Raw genomic sequence first — 19994 nt, forward strand, 5'->3', positions numbered from 1 at the left:
TTAGCTTCTTAATTGTAATGTTACCATACATGCTGATGTGCCTGTGAACCTGCAATAGCAGCAGTGTCCAATGCTCCCAAGAAATCTTAGCAGTCTGTTTCCCTCACTCAAAACGACACTTAGCTACATAGGAAGGTCTGATCTTTGGCCACAGTTTGATTGTATGTGTCCCCAGCAAGATGTTGGGGACACTTTTTTTGGATAGTCTGTAGAGCATCTAGATGGACTATCAGTAACATTTTAACTATCTACCAACCCTAGCTCTGACCCTAAACTTAACCCTGACCCTAACACTTATTCTAAACCGAACCGTAACCTGGTAGTATGACCAGATGTTATTATAAAGGCGTATTTGGTTCTGGGTTTCCCACCCAGAACTATGTGTGAGAAAAATGTACTTACTCATAAGCCCAGCAACCAGGAATAGGCCTACAGAACAGCTGTAGTAAGAAATAATGTGACAACTGAAATGACTATTTTTTTTAGCCTTCTCAAGCTAGCCTGTTGATCCTGCATCACTCCTCATCCCCAACTTGTCATTGTATCTGCTCTTATTTCAATAAAATGTCTGTTATAAACTTATGCAGTGCCTGATGTTTCACTGTCATTGGTTCACAATCCATAATCAGCCCAAAGGTAATATGACCAGCATGAGGCACAGCCAAATGCAGGGCCGGCATTATGGGCGGCCCCTAGGGGGCATGGCCGCCCTACCGTACCTCCTTGCCTGTCCAAATAAAATATTGATAATTTATTTGACAGAGACGTGCGCCAACAGAAAGACTTATCAATCTCTGATAAAGTATCTGAGAGAGTGAAACAGTGCCCCTCTATCTCCATACTTGTAGTCCATGTATCTCCATACTTGTAGTCCATGTATCTGATGCTGTCTGGAAAAAATAAATATAGCATGTCATACTTTTTCTGGCCAGACAGAAAGTGCGTTCGGGAAAGTAGTCAGACCCCTTCACTTTTTCCACATTTTGTTACGTTACAGCCTTATTCTAAAATGGATTCAATTGTTTTTTCCCCTCATAAATCTACACACAATACCCCATAATGACAAAGCAAAAAAAAWAAATATGACATTTACATCAGTATTCAGACCCTTTACTCAGTACCTTGTTGAAGCACCTTTGGCAGCGATTACACCCTTGAGTCTTCTTGGGTATGACGCTACAAGTTTGGCACACCTGTATTTGGGGAGTTTCTCCCATTCTCTGCAGATCCTCTCAAGCTCTGTCAGGTTGGATGGGGAGTGTCACTGCACAGCTATTTTTAGGTCTCTCCAGAGATGTTCGATCGGGTTCAAGTCCGTGCTCTGGCTGGGCCACTCAAAGATATTCAGAGACTTGTCCCGAAGCCACTCATGCATTGTCTTGGCTGTGTGCTTAGAGTCGTTGTCCCGTTGGAAGGTGAACCTTTGCCCCAATCTGAGGTCCTGAGCGCTCTGGAGCAGGTTTTCATCAAGGATCTCTCTGTACTTTGCTCTGTTCATCTTTCCCTCGATCCTGACTAGTCTCCCAGTCCCTGCCACTGAAAAACTTCCCCACAGTATGATGCTGCCGCCAACATGCTTCATCGTAGGGATGGTGCCAGGTTTCCTCCAGACGTGACTCTTGGCATTCAGGCCAAAGAGTTCAATCTTGGTTTCATCAGACTAGAGAATCTTGTTTCTCATGGTCTGAGAGTCCTTAGGTGCCTATTGGCAAACTCCAAGCGGGCTGTCATGTGCCTTTTACTGGGGAGTGGCTTCCGTCTGGCCACTCTACCATAAAGGCCTGATTGGTGGAGTGCTGCAGAGATGGTTGTCCTTCTGGAAGGTTCTCCCATCTCCACAGAGGAACTCTGGAGCTCTGTCAGAGTGACCATCGGGTTCTTGATCACCTCCCTGACCAAGGCCCTTCTCCCTCGATTGCTCAGTTTGGCCTGGCGGCCAGCTCTAGGAAGAGTCTTGGTGGGTCCAAACTTCTTTCATTTAAGAATGATGGAGGCCACTGTGTTCTTGGGGACCTTCAATGCTGCAGAAATGTTTTGGTACCCTATCCAAGATCTGTGCCTCGACACAATCCTGTCTCGGGGCTCTACAGCCAATTCCTTCGACCTCATGGCTTGGTTTTTGCTCTGACATGCACTGTCAACTGTGGGACCTTACATAGACAGGTATGTGCCCAATCAATTGACTTTATCACAGGTGGACTTCAATCAAGTTGTAGAAACATCTCAAGGATGATCAATGGAAACAGGATGCTCAATTTCAAGTATCATAGCAAAGGGTTTCAATACTTGTGTAAATAAGGTATTTCTGTTTTTTTTTTATTATACATTTGCAAAAATGTCTAAACCTGGTTTTGCTTTGTCATTATGGGGTATTGTGTGTAGATTGATGAAGAAAATGTTTTATTGAATCAATTTTAGAAAAAGGCTAACGTAATAAAATGTGTAAAAAGGGAAGGGGTCTGATTACTTTCCGAATGCACTGTAGGCTGAGTTCCATATGCTAATTTCTTTAGCCGCCAATGGATCACGGTGTCCATATGGCAGAAGCTGGTGCTCTTGCATTAGTTGAATTTTAACTTTCAGATTTTTATAATATAATTAATAATTATGATTAACCACATAACAATAATTTTGAGAAACTAAAACATTATTATTGAAATTAAACTGTTCCATGAAAATGTGCATATAAAAAATAATCATAAAGGCACACAGATAGGTAGAAATGGTAGGATAAATTGTAAACTTCCCCAAACTCACAAACTGCTTATGGTCTTTATTATAACACCCATTAACAAAAAAAAACGGGCCCACCTATAGAAATCAAATGCCCCTCCAACTGATACGTTCTTGCGCCGACCCTGGGATGCTACTGATGTTTCAGGTGCTCTTTTTTCCTTTGGTGGGTAGGCATTTTAACACTGACAATGTCAGTCGGAATCAGCTTTTCTTTTTTTTGTAACAGTTGAATGTCTGGGAGAAAAGCAAGCACAATGGAAGTTACACAGTCTAAAGACCAGCAATGTCAGTGTTGGAAAAAAGTGTTTCACACTGATGTGGGGGATGGGGAAGAAATCTAGTTTGCAATTAGCAGGGCTATATATAGGCCTATAAAATATGGCTCTGGTAATTAGTTGCTCTAATTCTCTTAAAAATATACAATAGAACTTAGTGACATTCCTATGCAGTGTCAATGTGTATATTGTTGTGAACTCATTGAAAAAAAAAGTCTAAAGCCAAAAACATCCGTAATTTCAAGGCCAAACTGTATCACAGAATAAGATCCGACAATGGTATATGTTTGCAAGGTGTGAGGTTGGTGATTTCACATTAACTGCCTGGCTAAATCACATGGCGTGCATAGTAAATGATTGTGAGAGGTGACGTGGACTAGACAGGTATGTGGCACGAGGTTACTTAGCAACAGGGGCAAAATATACTGTTGCTAAGAAACAGCCTCCTTACTGCCCATCGGGTGCAGTGTACACATGTTGCTCAAGCATTCGAGTTCATGCTTTAGATTAAATCGCTTGCGCGCACAAAAACCTGTTCATTTCAGATGGAAGATCATGCATGTACTTCTGATGTAAGAGCCCCAGGCATTGTGTAGAAACCACATGGATCTGATTAGTGTTATTTTTAATAGTCTTTAAAAAGGCAACGCATGTGTGCGTAAACTGCGCGTAAAATATTGCCGCGCGTACAGTGTCCCCAAATACCCTCAAAACTCCAATAGTGTTCCAATTGACAATTTTAACAAGAGATAGGGCTATCACTCAAATTTCAGATACCTTTCTCTGACAAGTCTCTGGCAACCCGTTTCATTCTGGTGCGGAACGTACCTTTCCCTAAAATGATAGGTTGTTCACTATATTTTGTCTGTCGTTTGTTAAACACTGTTGCTACAGCAGACGTGATGTGATGGCCCTACGTCCATAGACTATTACACACTTTAAGGTCTCACCCCAAAAGTAGGCTTGTCTTTGACGAAACCAGCCTGCACGAATTACGTGGATGTACTGTAGGCTTGTGATTTTTGCTGCCTGCAATATATGACGGGCGTTTAGACCGCGTGTCGTCTCTCCACTAACGAGAGAGTAGGTTGTATCTTTAGGACTCTTCACTGTATCCACCTGAGACCGTTATATGTCAGTAAGAAGCCAACGAATGAGGTTCTACACACAACAGCATCACCGCAGGTGTATCTGCAACAGCACTTTGGAATCTACACATCGTACGGCATCGGCACCGCACAATACCTGTGCGCACGGTAAGCATGTACTATCATTTCTAATCATATTATACTCATATGGAGTTGTTTAGAGTTGCAGCTACAAGGTGGTCTATTTAGATTCATTGTATTCTTAATTGTTACAGATCTACTTGCTTATAAAAATAAACATTTGATTTGATATTCGCGCAAAGTTGGAATGTAAGTTTCATGCGTACGTTTATTTTTGCATTTCATGAAAGCCTATTAGCTAACCATAAAGCCTATCCAAAGATGGTGTTATTTGTTTTTTAATATATGATTGTGCTATTTTTCCTGATCAAACAGAATTTTGGATGATAGTGTTACATTAGATATTAGTCTATATATCGATACATGTTCCACTTTACAAAGTTGACCTCGTCTGAGGTCATTTCTGTACAGACCACTACCATTTCTTCCACTAGGTGATGCGCTTGTTCTTTATTGTTGTACATCTACTGTAAGGGATCTTAAAGGGGCAATCAGCAATTGCTACATACATTTTTGGACTTATAAATAATTGATATGTACCCATTGATTCTTGAATAATATAACTTATACATGCTTCATGAGCTTAGTTTAACTGTGGTACCCCATCAGAACCCGAAATATAAGATTGTTTTACTCCAATGTTTGTAAACAAAGTAAATGTAAACAAACCCTATATAGCATCAAAACATGGTTAAAACTATCATTTTGATATCATAGACGGTCAGTCCTTGCATCCATAGCTCTTTCTGTGAATTTGAGAGTGGTTACATTTCTCCAGCCCCATCCTTCTGCTTTTTACCAAAACAGGGTCAGAGAGGTGCTTTATTATTGTTTCTACTGCTGATTGCCCATTTAATTTGGTTCCATTTGTTGGAATGGCAACTTTTTTGAATGGTGATTGTTGTCTTCTAAAAAATGGAGTTAATGATGTGCAGCTTCAGATATAGATTTGGTTGGAATTGTGTTAGGCATATTGGAGTAATGCATATCGGAGATTATTGTTGATGTGTACATTTTGTAGATTACTCATGAAACGTTTTAAACTATCAGGGATAATGAAGTGATTCCTTAGTAAGCAATCTTAGTCTAGTCTGTCTAGGCTGTACTAACTCCAAAACCACACCTCCAATAAACCATCTGGAAGACAATACACAGATTTTAGTGACTAAATAAATATTTTGAGCTTCAATTTTGTCAATAAGCGAATTTAGATTGCCCAGTGGCACTTTGGTTTTCACAGTATACGTTATTTCATCTTCCCAGTGTCCTTGTATATACAACTTCTTGTTTTAGTTGGTTGCTCAGCAGCTTAGTGCTTTTGTTTCCCTTTTGTAGATGAATGAAAGGCATGCAGTGGTAAAAAGAATGCACTTGCCAAAATAACCTATACTTTCATGTACAAATGTAGAGTGATCCAGAATTAGCATACCTAAGCTCCAAATGAACTAAATGACCCATACCTGTTTTGTGTGTTCCCATTTCTGTCTCCCTATGCCTCTCTTTCCCTCCTTCCCCTTTTCTGTCTTTCTCCTCCTCTCTCTCTTCCAATCCCTCTACCTCCCCCTCTCTCTCTTTATCTCTCACGCCCCCTCTCCATTTCCCCCCCTATCTCTCTCTCTCTCTCTCCACCAGTGGGATAGGGAGTGTTGGTGGTCTATGAATGTGGCCGAGCGTGCCCCCCACCACAACATCTGCCTCTGTGCCCGTGGGGACTATGCGCTGCACAACCCTGAATGCACTGGCCGGTGGTTTGCGAGAACAGGGAGGGGGGTGGAGCAGCAGCAGGGGGTCGAGGGGGGCGCAGCATGCCGCCTCCCTTCCGCATCGCTGTGCTGGGGGCACAAGGCGTGGGCAAGACTGCCATCGTGCAGCGCTTCCTCCACGATGACTACAGCGAGATGCCCACCCCGGCAACCAGCCGCGCCCGCCGGGTTCACCTGTCTGCTGCTGTGCTCAATGGCCACGTGCACGACCTGCAGATCACTGACTATCCTGCCATCACCAGCTTCCCCGGGAACTCAATGCAGGTACTGTCCCACTAAAGCACAACAGTGATGGGAACTGATGTGTGTGTGTGAATGGAATGTATATGTTTAAATGAATGATTAGAATATTCCACCCTGAAACAGTGTGGCAGGTTAGACATTGTAGACAGGTGAAAGGTCCATTTTAATGTCATGACATGAGGAGAGGAGGAGAGGAAGACACTTCTGATTTGATGCTGTATATGCCCTGCTTTGATGCCTCACAGTCCCTTTTATTTAAATTCACACACACATCTGAAAGTGTGTAGTCAGCAGCTTTGTCATTGGGTTAGAAAAGAGGACAACCTGCTCTCTGTATTCACCTAGGATGTCACATAAAAGAAGAAGAAATCTGTTTTATCTATACTGAAATATCTGATATTCTCAGATGAATGTATTATACAACACAGGGCTCTCCTGAGAACACTGTTATAAGAGGGATAAATTAGATGGGGTTATTACTCTGTCCAGAAGATACTGCTAAAGCAGCTTTTATTGTTGTAGTACTCGAGACCGGTCTCGAGACCACATATTTGGTGTCTCGGTCTTGTCTCGGTGTCGGATACATTTGTACTCGGTCTTGACTCGGTCTCGGACAGTGAGGACTCGTAATTTCTTCCAGAGACCAGCGGAGTAAAAAACTAATAATTATCAGCTTCCATTCAGTCAGCGAATAAAACAGCTTCACCAGGCCAAATATATACACTCCTTTCTTGAAACATGAATACCTTAACAGCCTTTATATATATTGTGCCAGGTTCGTGATTCTGAAATGACAGCGCGTATCAATTATGTAGTACAATAGAGAAATCATTCACAAAGTAGTTTACACAATCGGAAAGCACGTGACATATATTCACATGCKCGCCAAATTGTCTAGTTTCAACGGAATATCATCTGCAGGCAGCAAGAGTGGACAGCTCTCAACTGGTTTTGGCATGGAGCAGCTCCCAGAAGAATGACATCGGTAGCGTTAGGGTAGAAAAGACATTTCAATTCAAGATATCTACCAGTAAATACTAACTAAGGCAACAATGGGTACAGTGGCGGTTCTAGATTGTATGGCTCCCCCGCCCMAAAAAAAGAAAAAGCACCATTCTGCACTAACTGTAATTTTTATTCAGACATTTGGAACAACAYGTAAATAATCATAACATTTAAAACTGTATAAATATTTTWAAAAATATACAAAAATAAGACTGATAAATATCAAAAAGAAGTAACAAAGACAAATAGAAAAAAATGGTGTTGATTTGGCACTCCAGCATCAATACATTACCCATCCCCCAACACTGTCAACCAAGAGTCAAGACTAAACCATTTCACCTTGGTGGTGTGCAGACTGGTTTTATATTATTCTTAATGATTTTGCACAAACCAGAAAAAAATGCAACAATATGTCTGTGAAACTATATATTCACAGTATTATGAATGAATTGTGGTTTATTTGGTAGCATTTCGTAGTGTGACTGATTTTACTAATTGCATTACTACTGTACAAAGTGAGAGGTGTGCTATTTGATAGATTCCCCTGCTCCCCCTACCTCGGGCTTCCAGTGGGGAGACCTGAGATCAACCAACCCCCGCCTCCTTCCCCATCTCGTACTTCTGAGTGAGAGACCTTCCCAGGCAGTATCCTTCCTAGCTCACAAACTAGAATCAGAGCGTCCACTCCGACAAGGTTAATTGACCCACAGTCCCAATTGACCGCCCACTGAATGGGTATACAAACCAGGTATTGAAAAAGTTTAGTCTGAAGTGTTGGTTAGTAGGCTATTTGTGATGTGCAATTGTCATCATGCACTGTTTGCATCAGGGGTGTAGACATGGATGGGCCTGGGTGTACAGAGGCCCAACCACTGGAGAGCCAGGCCCTGACATGCCCACCCAATCAGATTGATGTGATTTAAGCATTGTTGTGGACTTAGACCATCACATTTTTGTATTTTTCTATAAAAAAAGAGCGATTTTGTGAGTGAAAATCGGAAGAATTTAGAGGAAAACTCATTAAAAAAAACGAATTTTCACTTAGGGTGCCTTTCCTTCGCTGGGTGGGCCGTTTGGGAACTTTTTGGCACAGTTAGAGTATTCCCACTTCTCCAGGCACCACTGCATAGGGCCGATGGAAAGACAGCAGTCACACACAGAATGATGTTAAAGGATAACCAGTACATAAACTCGTACATAATAAGCCAGTAGGTCCCAATCATAAGAAAACAAAAACACAACCATTAAGCATTTCCCAATCAAAATGTACAACTATTACTTCCCATTGAAAAAAACATTTAATGTTTAGCACACAAAGTAACCAGTGACCTAAAGTTTAAAGTGGAGCTGACAGCGTTTGAACTACTTTGCAGTTATGAAACAAAAAGACAATCATAAGTCAAAAATATCAAATTTCCTGTTTATGCCACAAAACCAACTTTATAAGAGGTTTTAAAAATAGGTACTCTTTGACTCACAGTTCCATGATGTACACTAAGGCATTGTAGAATGTAGATGGATGCAGTTAAATGCATGATTAATATAATTCCCCAATACATTTCTGGAGAGTCAAAAACATATTGCTATCAGGTTGTAAATCACAGCAGGCCTGGTACATTGTTTGCTGCCTCCATTCGGGATGCACTGTTTGAGTTTCAATGACTCAATATTCTGGACAAAAACGGACTAATGTAACTAAGGCTGGGAATGTCAATACAATTAAACTAGCAAGGGCAATGATCACAAGTCAGTAATAACATCGCTAATAGGCTAGCGTATCTATTTATGTAGCAAGCTATAAACACAGAGCCTAACGTTAGCTAGATATTCTCCTAGCAGCTAGCTAGCTAGCAAGCTGTCATGTCATACCACTGGAGGAGTGGGTGAGTGACTGAGTTTTTCCCCTCATATCGTTTTTCGGTGGCTATACATACACAGCTAGAGATGCAGGTGTCATTTGGTTAGCTAGCAAGAACTTGAACGACTGTTATACAGTTAGCATTTCTCTTGCATTCGCAAATTCACTCTGGCTATCTACTATGATTTGAGAGCCCTCTCATCTGAATGTGCCAGAGGACAGAACAACTGATGAATTTACCAACACGCAACACCTGCTGAATATGACCRGTGTCAGTAAACGTAGGCAAAAAAAGTAATAGTTAGTCAAGAACGCTATAGATGACATGTAAACAGCCTAACCAGCTCTGTTCTCTCATTTGTGTCTGGAAGTAGCAAGCTAGCCAACTTTAGCCAGTTAGATTGAGTGCTTGGTTGGGACAAGCATGCATTGGCAGGCAAGCTGTAAATGGACGAGGAGGCTACAATTCTCCATCGTTTATCAGTGCAATTTTGACGGCCAACTAGCTGAAAAAGTTTGAGATGTCTTATCTAATGTTCCTTTGTTAGATTTTAGCCTATCTTGCTCTGGCTAGCATTAGTTGTTGCTCTTGTTGTTGTTGATGCGCATAACTGAGAGAGAGCCTACCTTTTCATGTTTTGTAAGATGACCGTGGTGTTTACATATTTGTAGAAATCCATTCGGTTTATTTTGTGGCTTTTGACGAATGTGGTCTAATGATCGAAAGTCCCGCTGTTGCAACTGCCTGTAAACACACAGTCCAGTTCAAAGTGAATGATGACAGGCCCGTGTGGCAAATTGCTTGTTTGTATAAAGGTCTACTGTAGCTCTGATTGATAACCCCCTGATCTGTGTAGACTCCGGTCCTAGACAAGACAGATGTTTTTATTCTGTTTTATTTACTGCAGTGTCCATTAATTGTGCGAATGCACATCCATTTTCCCACTCTATTGCGGTAGAATTATCACAAATGCCTTTGAATGTTTGGGAATTCCAGATACTAAGAATTTATGAAAACGTGAAAATGTCAGAATGTTTTWWAAAAAAGTGTAATATTCTTCCTGTGGGTGTATATGAACAGATTTTAATAAGATTTCACGTTGCTAAAATGCTGTCAGTTCCACTTTAAATGCAACAATGTTTCACACACAACTTATTTTCAAAGAGATGGCTAACAACACCAAGCACACTGCAATAAAAAAAACAGTTCCACTCACCAGATGATGATCATTTGAAACTTAACTTCTTGTTGAAAGTTATTCTTGAAAAGGGAGAAGCTAACAAATTAGCAACAACATCCTCTTTGATAACACCTGCTGCCGCTGAAAACTAGCCGACAACAAAAGCTAGCTAGCTAGACCGTGGGAAAACTACTGCTCACTATTGAGTAGTGAGTGACCTGTTGGCCTTCAAGAAGGCAGAAGTTTCCATACTTTTTGTAAAAAACGGTCTCACTCATGAAGACAAAATGTGATTGGATGATTTCACTCTCACTCCAAAATTTTGTCCTAATAATATTGAACAGCAGATGCCTTTATCTAGCTTCTAATGGCCTAGCCAATGGCTGACTTAGCTAGCTAGATGTATCCCCCCAGAGACTAGCAAAGAAATATTTGTTTAGCTTCAGTTTTAACCCTTTCCTTTCCAACAAAAACAGAAGAGATTAAATCAGAACATCATTGAAAATAATAAAATAATWATCATTATTTCTATATTATTATAATAATTATTTTATAAATCCTTAGCCCTTCTCTGAAGGCTTATTGTTCCCCACTRTGTTTGGGTTAGTAATAATTTGTAGAGTGGCTCTATTTTCCCTCAGCAGCATTTTTTCACTATTCTGAATGTCTAAAGAATCCATATGTTGTTCTGAAATATGAACACAGAAATACTGGACATTTTGAACTCTTATGGTGGTGATTTACCAAAATTACAATCATGATCTTGAATTGGGCTCGCATTTTTCTGGTCTCGGTCTTGACTTGGTCTCGGACCCCTTGTCCCCCCCCCCCCGGTCTTGGTCTTGACTTGGTCTCGCCCCCCTCCGGTCTTGGTCTTGAATCGGTCTCGCTTTAGGTGGTCTCAAACACAACACTGCCAGCTTTGCAGTCATAAAGTTTGAGTGAAAATTGACCTTTCAATGCACCAGAGATTTCTCATCACGTCTAGACACAATTTTACAGTCACAGAACAAAATATTGAACTGAAACTGTTCAATGGAACTGTGACCTCAGAAAATGTAATTACTAGTTTGGCTTACTCATTTAAAGAAAGTAATATTCTGTTGAAGTCCACAGATTAACCACAGTTTTGGGTATAACTTTAATCAAATTTCACATTCAATTGATAATTTATAAGATAATCAGTGTTTTCATTTTCAATGGAGAGGTGCTTGAGGTGTTTTTGAAAAGCTATGCAAGGCAAGCACTAGCTTGCAAACAATATTTCTCACAGCGAGGAGCCAATCATAAAGCAGAAATTAAAATTACAAAAGAGAGCAGATTGTGTTTTTGTCATATTGCCCAGAGAGTATGCTATGTTGCAAGTAATTTCAGCAAATGAACTAAACTAACATCATTTTGAAAAAGTGTTCAAAAGCTGTGCGTGCATGTGTACAGAATAGGTGAAGACTATTGGTCTCCATGCTACTATTTAAAATAAATCTTTCCGTCACATTCAAAATGTATCAAACAGTGCATCTGAGTATTACCAGACAAAGGTACTGCTTCCTAATGAGAGTCTTCCCCATGTCTTCTCTTCTCCCTCCTGTCTCCTTCCCTCCTCTTTCTACTATTCTCTTTCCTTCACTTGTCTATCCTCTCCCCTCCCTCCTCCAGGAGTGGACAGACACCTGCTGCCGAGGCATCCGCAGCGCTCACGTCTACATACTGGTCTATGACATCTGCTGCTTCGACAGCTTCGAATACATCAAGACCATGCGCCAGCAGATCCTAGAGACCAGGTGAGGACACGGCCTGCATGCCAAATAGGGGCCAGCTCCGGCTGGCACCAGCTCTTTGAACTCAGCCGTAATTATGGCTCGCTATGAATAGAGAAGCCTGGGCCGCAATCAGGAGCCTCCACCGCCACACTCACACAGAAMATTTATTTAACATTTGGACTGAAATCAACATGAGTGGCTCAGACTGCCAGGGTCAAGTGTCTTCATAATCACTTCGGCTTCTCTTCACAATCCCTCCATTGTCTTTTTGCTATTTCATATGTTCTATTGAATTCTGTATTTTTTAGATGTTGTTGGAAGCGAATGCAGTGTGGAATGGTGTGATGAAAACAGTTTTAACAACACCCACTTTATAGACTCACAATAGACACTATAGACACTCAACAGATACTTGTTACAAAACAAGTATTTCACAGTGGTTATCTTACCATGGTAAAAAGTTGAGTCACAGTCTGATAGAACTGTTACCCAGCCAATCTTTCACTGTGGATGAAATGTTTCCAGAAACATTAGATTATTTTTTAACAAACCACCCCTCTTGGCTCTGGGCTTGAAAAAAAAATCAATAACCATTCCATGCGAATCCACAAATTTAATGTTAGTAGTGCTCGCTTGCTTTTCAGGTCGATACATCTCTCCCAAACCAGGCAGCTGCTAAACCAATTCTGTGTCATATGATTAGTCAAAGCAATTTGCGCAAACCATCCCTCCTGGGAGCCCAGATAGCTTTAATCAGACTGTRTGTCCTAATAACAGGGTTGGGAAACAAGGCTGGTGTTTGTCTTAGACTGATGTCAGTGTGGGATAGTGACATGATGTGATGTTTGGAGGGACGGACGTGTGATACGTGTCAGTGGAGCGGAGATTGATTCTGAGAGCCATTAGCTTGCAACCACGTGACTTGTCGTTGTGAGGCAGCTGATGACCTTGGTGGCAAACACGTGTTTAATTTACAATGAAATCATCTTCACGCCACCATCTCTCTTGCACGTCTCACATGTCTCGCTCTCACACACACAGAGGGAGAGATGGGTTGTTTAATATCATCTCCAAATCTGCTAATGAGCCAGGGACTAGACTGACAGCTGGCTGGCTGCCTGGGACTAGACTGACAGCTGGTTGGCTGCCTCTACTAAGGCATATGTGCCTTACGAGATTTTTCTGCAATGTACTTACTGTATGTGCTGCTATTGTAATATCTAATGTATTATAAAAGATGTCTAACTTAATTGAAATTCTTCATAACATACCATGGTGAAAATGTATCGAGACATAGGATTTACTGTAGGTTTGACCCAACCAACCCCCTTGGCCTCAGTTTTGAAAAGTCAATAAGGCTTCCTCTTGAATCCACACATTCCTCTTCATGGCACTGGGACGTGAAAGTGGACGTCACAGCTGTTCCAGTGGTGACAGTAGGGGCGGGGTGTGTGAGCATGAGGCTGTCAATCAGTGCCCACTCTGACAGCACCACGTTGCCAAGGCCATACAGAGGCTAATGGTGTCAGTGACCGGTCCTGTCACAGCCATTCATCTCCCAGTCATCCATTTATTGGGTGGGCTCGCCCAGTTATGATTATGCACAAATCATTAGATTTGTTAGATTTACGTGATAAATGTTTTGCAGTACATGCTTGTAAAATCAACATTTGGAGCAGTAGGCTACATTCTTTTGAAATCAATATAAGGAACTGACAGTTGAGGAAAAGCTATTTATTTCTTAGGAAAGAGGGAACTGTCACAAGAACTATCATCATCTTCAGGAGATAAGGAAGAGACAAAAGCTGAACACAGGCTTGGGATGGGGAGAGGAGGGTGACACCTTGGATCTTACTCACATATATCTGACTAGAGATACAGTGCATTCGGAAAGTATTCAGACCCCTTGACTTTCTCCACATTTTGTTACGTTACAGCCTTGTTCTAAAATTTATGAAATTGTTTTTTTCCACTCATCAAACTATATACAATACACCACAATGACAAAGCAAAAACAGGTTTTTAGAAATCTTTGCAAATGTATATACAAAAATTWATATATATATCAAATTTACATAAGTATTCAGACCCTTTACTCAGTACTTTGTTGAAGCACCTTTGGCAGCACACCCGTATTTGGGGAGTTTCTCCCATTCTTCTCTGCAGATCCTTTCAAGCTTTGTCAGGTTGGATGGGAAGGTACGCTGCACAGCTATTCTCAGGTCTCTCCAGAGATGTTCGATCGGGTTCAAGTCCAGGCTCTGGCTTGGACACTCAAGGACATTCAGAGACTTGTCCCGAAGCCACTCCTGCATTGTCTTGGCTGTGTGCTTAGGGTCGTTGTCCTGTTGGAATTTTAACCTTTACCCCAGTCTGAGTTCCTGAGCGCTCTGGAGCAGGTTTTCATCAAGGATCTCTCTGTACTTTGCTCCGTTTATTTTTCCCTTGATCCTGACTAGTCTCCCAGTCCCTGCCACTGAAAAACATCCCCACAGCATGATGCTGCCACCACCATGCTTCATCGTAGGGATGTTGCCAGGTTTCCTTGGCACCATCCTTATGGTTTTATCAGACCAGAGAATTTTGTTCCTCATAGTCTGAGTCCTTTAGGTGCCTTCTGGCAAACTCCAAGCGGGCTGTCATGTGCCTTTTACTGGGGAGTGGCTTCCGTCTGGCCACTCTACCATAAAGGCCTGATTGGTGGAGTGCTGCAGAGATGGTTGTCCTTCTGGAAGGTTCTCCCATCTCCACAGAGGAACTCTGGAGCTCTGTCAGTGACCATCAGGTTCTTGGTCCCCTCCCTGACCAAGGACCTTGTCCCCCGATTGCTCAGTTTGGCCGGGCAGCCAGCTCTAGGAAGAGTCTTGGTGGGTCCAAACTTCTTCCATTTAAGAATGATGGAGGCCACTGTGTTCTTGGGGACCTTTAATGCTGCATGAATGTTTTGGTACCCTTCCCCAGATCTGTGCCTCGACACAATCCTGTCTCGGAGCACTACGGGCAATTCCTTCGACCTCATGGCTTGGTTTTTGCTCTGACATGCACTGTCAACTGTGGGACCTTATATAGACATGTGTGTGCCTTTCCAAATCATGTCCAATCAATTGAATTTACCTCTGGTGGACTCAAATCAAGTTGTAGAAACATCTCAAGGATGATCAATGGAAACATGATGCTCAATTTCAAATCTCATAGCAAAGGGTCTGAATAGTTGTGTAAATAAGGTATTTCTGTTTKKTTTTTTTAAACGTGTTTTGCATTGTCATTATGGGGTATTTAAAAAATAAAAAATCGATTAAGGCTGTAATGTAACAAAATGTGGAAAAAGTAAATGGGTCTGAATACTTTTCAAATGCACTGTACACTCTGTACACACATACTATGTACACACACAATGAACACTCACCTCAGAAACCCAAGGTTTCAAACAAAGCTCTGTAGGAGCTACCAGCATATTACTTTGACAAGAGGGGGAATTTAAAACTTCCCTCGTCTAACTCAAAGTTTCTGTCAAGGTGCACGTCAGTAAATTTACAGAGTTAAGAAAAGCCCTTGTTAAATTAAATATTTTGAAAATGTCTAGACTTTTATCAGGTGCGCAACTTTGGTTTTAGAAGTAAGGGGAGGCATTATCCGACCGGATATTTTTTTTTTATAAACACTCCAAAACAGCCTATCCGACCGGTCAGAGGCGTTCGCATGTTCCTAAAGTACACCGTTGCCTCATTTTGTATCACATTCCAATGATAACTGGGAGGGACAAAAATSCAATTCCAGTGAAAGTTGCACCCCTTGTTTTTGGTCATGAATAACTCCAAACAAAAAACGGCCCTTAATCCTCTCCCTACGAAGACTTCCTGATAAAAAGGCTTAGAGTCAGTTTTGGACAGAGTTGGCAGGGCAGGGGATTTGATAACGCTGCCTCAATAGCATCAACTATAACTGAGGTACAAATCTGTGTCAGTCATAGTCTAAGCCTTGCTCTCATTCTGTGTGTTTTTGTCTCTTTTCCTCTCCAGGGTGTTGGGCACAGGCGACATGCCCATCCTGGTCGTGGGGAACAAGCGGGACTTGCAGCGGGGGCGTGTTATCCCCCGCCACAACATGTCCGACCTGGTGAGGAAGAACTGGAAGTGTGGCTACGTGGAGTGTTCGGCCAAGTTCAACTGGCACGTGCTTCTGCTGTTCGGGGAGGCTCTGCGCAGTGTGGGCTGTGCCCGCTGCAAACACGTCCATGCAACCATCCGCTTCCAACGGGCACTAAGAAACGAACGCTGTGCCCTCATGTGATTTACTCAGTGACGGTGGGTGCGCACCAGAGTGGCATTGAGGGCCATTGGTACAGTAAACCTCCCTAGGACCACCATGGCTGACCACATTTCTGTCCCGTGAAGCTACAGTATTAACATGTAACAGCCCTCTGTTTTGCTGCTATCTGACTTGATCAGGGATGGAGAGTACCACCCTATCCATCTTTGTAAAGTATCTTTGATATTTTCTTGATTTGGAGGCAGCTAAACCAACCCCTTGCTGTAAAAATTCTGAACTCGTTCAAGTACACTAAAGGAACTTTCCAGCATCTGGGAGTCGCTCCAGACAGACAGATTGGCTTATGTTGTTTGACTCACCTGGACGTTGATCGATGTATGACATTGCAAATGTCAAAGCCCTGTTTGGAGTGGGATTGAGGTTGACATCTGCTGATGCATTCTCTTTCTCTGCTCGGATGTCTTGAAGGTGCACACTTGAGCATATAATCCCCAGAGGTAGCTATACGAATTCCGTACACAAGCCCATCTCAATTAGTCCTCTGAAACCAAAACAGCCAACCATAGGGAGATTTCTGTTAAATGGAGTAATCCAATCCAGTCCACCTTTACGCTCCACTCGCAAACAAACAACTGTGTACATCCATAAATCTACAACAGTAGAAGCACATAAGGGTGTTTATATACAAACACAACTCAGACCAAACCCCTGATATGAGACTGTTAATGATATTTTTACAGTATAAGGTCTAAATGTAATAAAATACTTGAGGYTAGACATGGCTGTCAACATATCGGCCTGTTCAGGTCCTCTGAACTGCTAAATACAGCAATAAATGGACATGCCATGCTTGAATGTTAATAATCTTTGGTAAAACGTAGATATAAGGGGGAACAAAAGGACACACTTGTTCCTGTAAGGTTGTATTCAATGAAATGTTTTATTTATTTCACCTTTATTTAACCAGGTAGGCTAGCTGAGAACAAGTTCTCATTTACAACTGCGACCTGGCCAAGATAAAGCAAAGCAGTGCGACACAAACACAGAGTTACACATGGAATAAACAAGCGTAGTCAATAACACAATAGAAAAAGAAAAAAAAGTCTATATACAGTGTGGGCAAATGGCGTGAGGTGGTAAGGCAATAAATAGGGCATAGTAGCAAGTAATTACAATTTAGCAAATTAACACTGAAGTGATAGATGTGCAAGTAGAAATACTGGTGTGCAAAAGAGCAGAAAAGTAAATAAAAACAATATGGGGAAAGGAGAACACAATGCAGATACGGCTAGCCTACCTGACTATCGCCACTTGTTTGAGTGAAACTAAATTAGTATGGTACTACTATGGTACTTGGTTTCTCAAATGATTGCCTCGCCTGGTTCACCAACTACTTCTCTGATAGAGTTCAGTGTGTCAAATCGGAGGGCCTGTTGTCCGGGCCTCTGTCAGTCTCTATGGGGGTGCCACAGGGTTCAATTCTTGAACCGACTCTCTTCTCTGTATACATCAATGATGTCGCTCTTGCTGCTGGTGAGTCTCTGACCCACCTCTACGCAGACGACACCATTCTGTATACATCTGGCCCTTCTTTGGACACTGTGTTAACAACCCTCCAGACAAGCTTCAATACCATAGAACTCTCCTCCCGTGGCCTCCAATTGCTCTTAAATACAAGTAAAACTAAATGCATGCTCTTCAACCGATCGCTGCCTGCACCTGCCCGCCYGTCCAACATCACTACTCTGGACGGTTCTGACTTAGAMTATGTGGACAACTACAAATACCTAGGTGTCTCGTTAGACTGTAAACTCTCCTTCCAGACTCACATAAAACATCTCCAATCCAAAGTTAAATCTAGAATTGGCTTCCTATTTCGCAACAAAGCATCCTTCACTCACGCTGCCAAACATAACCTTGTAAAACTGACCATCCTACTGATCCTCGACTTCGGCGATGTCATTTACAAAATAGCCTCCAATACCCTACTCAATAAATTGGATGCAGTCTATCACAGTGCCATCCGTTTTGTCACCAAAGCCCCATATACTACCCACCACTGCGACCTGTACGCTCTCGTTAGCTGGCCCTCGCTTCATACTCGTCGCCAAACCCACTGGCTCCAGGTCATCTACAAGACCCTGCTAGGTAAAGTCCCCCCTTATCTCAGCTCGCTGGTCACCATAGCAACACCCACCTGTAGCACGCGCTCCAGCAGGTATATCTCTCTGGTCACCCCCAAAACCAATTCTTCCTTTGGCCGCCTCTCCTTCCAGTTCTCTGCTGCCAATGACTGGAATGAACTACAAAAATCTCTGGACCTGGAAACACATATCTCCCTCACTAGCTTTAAGCACCAGCTGTCAGAGCAGCTCACAGATTACTGCACCTGTACATAGCCCATCTATAATTTAGCCCAAACAACTACCTCCCCCCTACTGTATTTATTTATTTAGCTCCTTTGCACCCCATTATTTCTATCTCTACTTTGCACATTCTTCCACTGCAAATCTACCATTCCAGTGTTTTACTTGCTATATTGTATTTACTTCGCCACCATGGCCTTTTTTTTTGCCTTTACCTCCCTTATCTCACCTCATTTGCTCACATTGTATATAGACTTATTTTTCTACTGTATTATTGACTGTATGTTTGTTTTACTCCATGTGTAACTCTGTGTTGTTGTATGTGTCGAACTGCTTTGCTTTATCTTGGCCAGGTCGCAATTGTAAATGAGAACTTGTTCTCAACTTGCCTACCTGGTTAAATAAAGGTGAAATAAAAAAATAAAAAAAATAAGATAGTGATAATAAACTCCCAGTTGCAGGAGTTTTTTCTGTTTTGGACCAATCACATTCCATAAGGAGAGCCTCAAATGTCTAACAGCCCTCAAAATCAGAGCCAAACTACTTTCGTGACTTGTGATTTTAATAAGCCTGTTCCTGAATAAATAAATAAAACGGTTATATGCTGATGAGCTAGCTAGCTGTCTATGATTATGAAGATGACTTTAAATTGTTCTGTGTTGATGTGAACCTATAATTACGATGGAGTCCTCAGACGTCCCATTCKCTGGTCTGTTTCATGAATACATCATAATTTGAGCATCCCTCTTCAATACTCCACAGGTAGGTCTGTCTGGAACTTTTACATGGTCTATAGTACATAGCTAGAGAAACTCGACAAACTAACATTCTCAAAGACCACTGCCTTGCAACAGGTCAGATTTACTTTCCCTCCTCCACTGCCTTAGTCACAGACCTGCATAATCTCTTACCTGGGTACTACATCATTACACATTCCAATAAAACATTTTATTTTCAGGATTCTGGTTTAATTTCCTGAGGTCTCTCGCTAAAGGCCCATTTTGATGAGAACCACTAACCTGGCATTGTGAGGTGTCTAAAATATCAGTATTGTATTCAAAGATATCTACTGGAGGGCCATCTTGAAACTGAGGGCCTAATAAGAAAATACACACTAGTTGTGAATTACTGTTTTAATGCTATAATCAAATCAAATTGTTCAACAAACTTAATAGGTGCTTGTTTTGAGAAATTAAGTTGCTGAAAAAACAGAATTTGAGTTCAAGGCTACCGGATGCTGATCCCTGGTATGTCTCAGTGTGTATTGTTCATCCCAGTGTGTCAGTCTCGCTGGCCGGCCCACAGCCAG

General features: G+C 41.8%; 1 protein-coding gene across 1 annotated transcript; it reads left to right on the forward strand.

Annotated features, from left to right (window-relative positions):
- The first annotated feature begins 4093 nt into the window (after window positions 1–4093).
- LOC111950890 (ras-like protein family member 10B) lies at window positions 4094–19291 on the forward strand. Its single transcript, XM_023968809.2, has 4 exons — window positions 4094–4267; window positions 5873–6267; window positions 11947–12071; window positions 16070–19291. The coding sequence occupies exons 2-4, from the start codon at window positions 5974–5976 to the stop codon at window positions 16338–16340; spliced, it is 690 nt and encodes a 229-aa protein (XP_023824577.1). The 5' UTR covers window positions 4094–4267; window positions 5873–5973; the 3' UTR covers window positions 16341–19291.
- The last annotated feature ends 703 nt before the right edge of the window (window positions 19292–19994 follow it).

This window comes from Salvelinus sp. IW2-2015, linkage group LG23, assembly GCF_002910315.2.
Source record: "Salvelinus sp. IW2-2015 linkage group LG23, ASM291031v2, whole genome shotgun sequence".
Lineage (NCBI taxonomy): Eukaryota > Metazoa > Chordata > Actinopteri > Salmoniformes > Salmonidae > Salvelinus > Salvelinus sp. IW2-2015.